The 2,320-nt window shown below is 43.5% G+C and overlaps 1 protein-coding gene across 1 annotated transcript in view; it reads left to right on the forward strand.

Moving 5' to 3' along the window:
• The window catches only part of LOC308321311 (glycerophosphodiester phosphodiesterase domain-containing protein 5-like), a gene marked incomplete at both ends in the record, with an annotated part of 19,786 nt that overhangs the window by 5,077 nt on the left and 12,389 nt on the right, over window positions 1–2,320 (forward strand). The window contains 3 exons of the mRNA XM_080772152.1: window positions 805–864; window positions 980–1,078; window positions 1,714–1,807. Of these exons, the coding sequence (XP_080628278.1) occupies window positions 805–864; window positions 980–1,078; window positions 1,714–1,807 (253 nt within the window). The remainder of the gene's footprint in view (window positions 1–804; window positions 865–979; window positions 1,079–1,713; window positions 1,808–2,320) is intronic.

Here is a 2,320-nt window from a genome sequence, read left to right on the forward strand (position 1 = left end):
TAAACTTGGCATTATGGTAGAGGGCCGTGCCAAACGGTGAAGACACGAAGCCCACGGCCATTGGCCACAGGGTGGCGCTATAGCACTTTTGACCCCTGACCTTTAGATCACCCATCATTTTGAATTATATGAAAAACTGTTCAAATATATCTACGTACATCAAATTAAAATGTTGGGCTTTTGTTTTTAAAGGACCACTTCACCACTTTTCAACCCAATAGGTCCTCACCAATAATCATGATAAAATGGCACGATTTTTTTCTACTCTGCCTGTGTCTCATAGGAGGGCTGTGGGCAGTTTAGAAACCGTCTTCCAGTGACATCATCGTTAGGCAGATTATTATTATATTATATATTTCTTTACAAAAATGTTTTCATTATCGTGAGAACGATGGCTTCCATTTTCGCATTGCAACTTTTCAGGACTAGAAAGCCTGCAGTTTTTATTAGCTTGTATTCCCCATCGATGATGTCACTGGAAGACGGTTTCTGAACTGCCCACAGCCCTCCTATGAGACACAGACAGAGTAGAAAAAAATTGCGCCATTTTTTTCATGATTATTATAATGAAGATAGGTTGAAAAGTGGTGAAGTGGTCCTTTAAGTTTAAAAATGAAGGTTTTATGAACCAATGAAAATTGCAGTTTCATGACAATTCTATTCTTTATGGATCTTTAACATATGCAAATGTATTGATATGTACATGTGTTGATATGAATATGTAAATGTGTTGATATAAATATGTAAATGCATTGATATGAATATGTAAATGTGTTGATATGAATATGTAAATGTGTTGCACAGGTTGTGGCGGTGTATCTACTGACTGAGGGACAGAGGCTGTACCTGCACTGGAGCCACAAGGTACATGCACGCACAAACACGCACACGCACGGACGGACACGCGCATGGCATCTACTTAAGTATAGTACATTTACTGTGTGTGTTTGTGTGTGTGTGTGTGTGTGTGTGTTATCAGATTGGTATCGTGGTGACTCTGGTTTTCACGGTGACGGCTACCGCTGTCCTCTCAGACCTCTGGAGCAAAGAATGGAAGACCCTCCTCCTCTCCCTCCAGGTCAGCTGACACACGCAATGGCCAGTTGTCCACTTTGATATGATATGGACTTTTCAAAATGTCAGTCTACCAACCAGTACTTAAGACGCCTGAGGGCGAGAACCGACCTCGCCATTTAGGGCGAGGTCGTGCACTCACTGGCCATATATGGAGCGTGTTTTGAGTGTACAGGGTTTGATGAGGTCAGATAAACATATGGAATGTCAGAACGGGTCAATAACTTTGGGGCAGCAGGCCCGTCTAGAGATTAAATGGACAGGTATCAGTCAAAAGGGAGACATCGAAGAGGAAGCTAAAGGATGGATGGGGAAGGATCAACATATGGAATGTCTGAACAGGTTCTAACATCCATATACTAATATTGATGACATCAGGAATCTCCATTATATGGGCTTAATTGCAACAGCAGGTCGCATGTACTATGATATGATCCCTGATTTACTATCACCCCTGATGATGTCATAGTGATGTCACGAGACCCATGTCATACACATGGGTCTTTCCCCATTATGGAGATTGTAGGTGACGTGACAAAAAACGCAAGGTTTCATAGTTACCTGCGACCTTCGGTCGCAAATAAGCATTGTGTTAACCGTCTCATTGTCCCTTCTTCCTTTCGTCCTGATTGGCTACAGGTCACCGCCCCCTTCCTCCACTTGGGCGCGGTCTCGCTGATGACACTCCTATCCTGGCCAATAGCGATGCACTTCTTCCGCATGAACAAGAGAGGTAAGCAAGACGATTGGCTCTCGTTTACATAAACGTTGACCAATGCCATTCCCAGAGAAGTCAGTCTCACAGAATAAGACTGGAGGATAGGACTCCTTCTTCCAGACAGACGGGAGCATTCAGCCTTTACATACAATGGAGAGCTGTACATATTTGGTGGACACTATAGTACACAACTATATAGTACAGTACTTAACCCATTCTGACCTGAGATCAGATTCATACGAGGTTTCCACTGGACACACACTGGTCTGATGAACCCATTCTGACCTGAGATCAGATTCTGAAAATGTCAGTCGTTCTTTGATTTTTCAAAAAATAGCAGACCTACAAGCTCGTAGCGCGCCACTCGGTGGCGCGCTATGAGCTTGTAGATCTGCTATTTTTCAATAGCTAAAGCATGACATGATGCTAACACCAAAACGGGTTCCCGTTCAGAATGGGTTAAATGATCTGTGGAAATTCAGTCCAGAGACCTTCTCCTGGAAGAGGGGGAAGGCCCGCCCCCCACAT

The sequence above is a fragment of the Protomyctophum bolini genome, assembly GCF_963924005.1.
Source record: "Protomyctophum bolini genome assembly, chromosome: 9".
In the NCBI taxonomy this organism is placed as follows: domain Eukaryota; kingdom Metazoa; phylum Chordata; class Actinopteri; order Myctophiformes; family Myctophidae; genus Protomyctophum; species Protomyctophum bolini.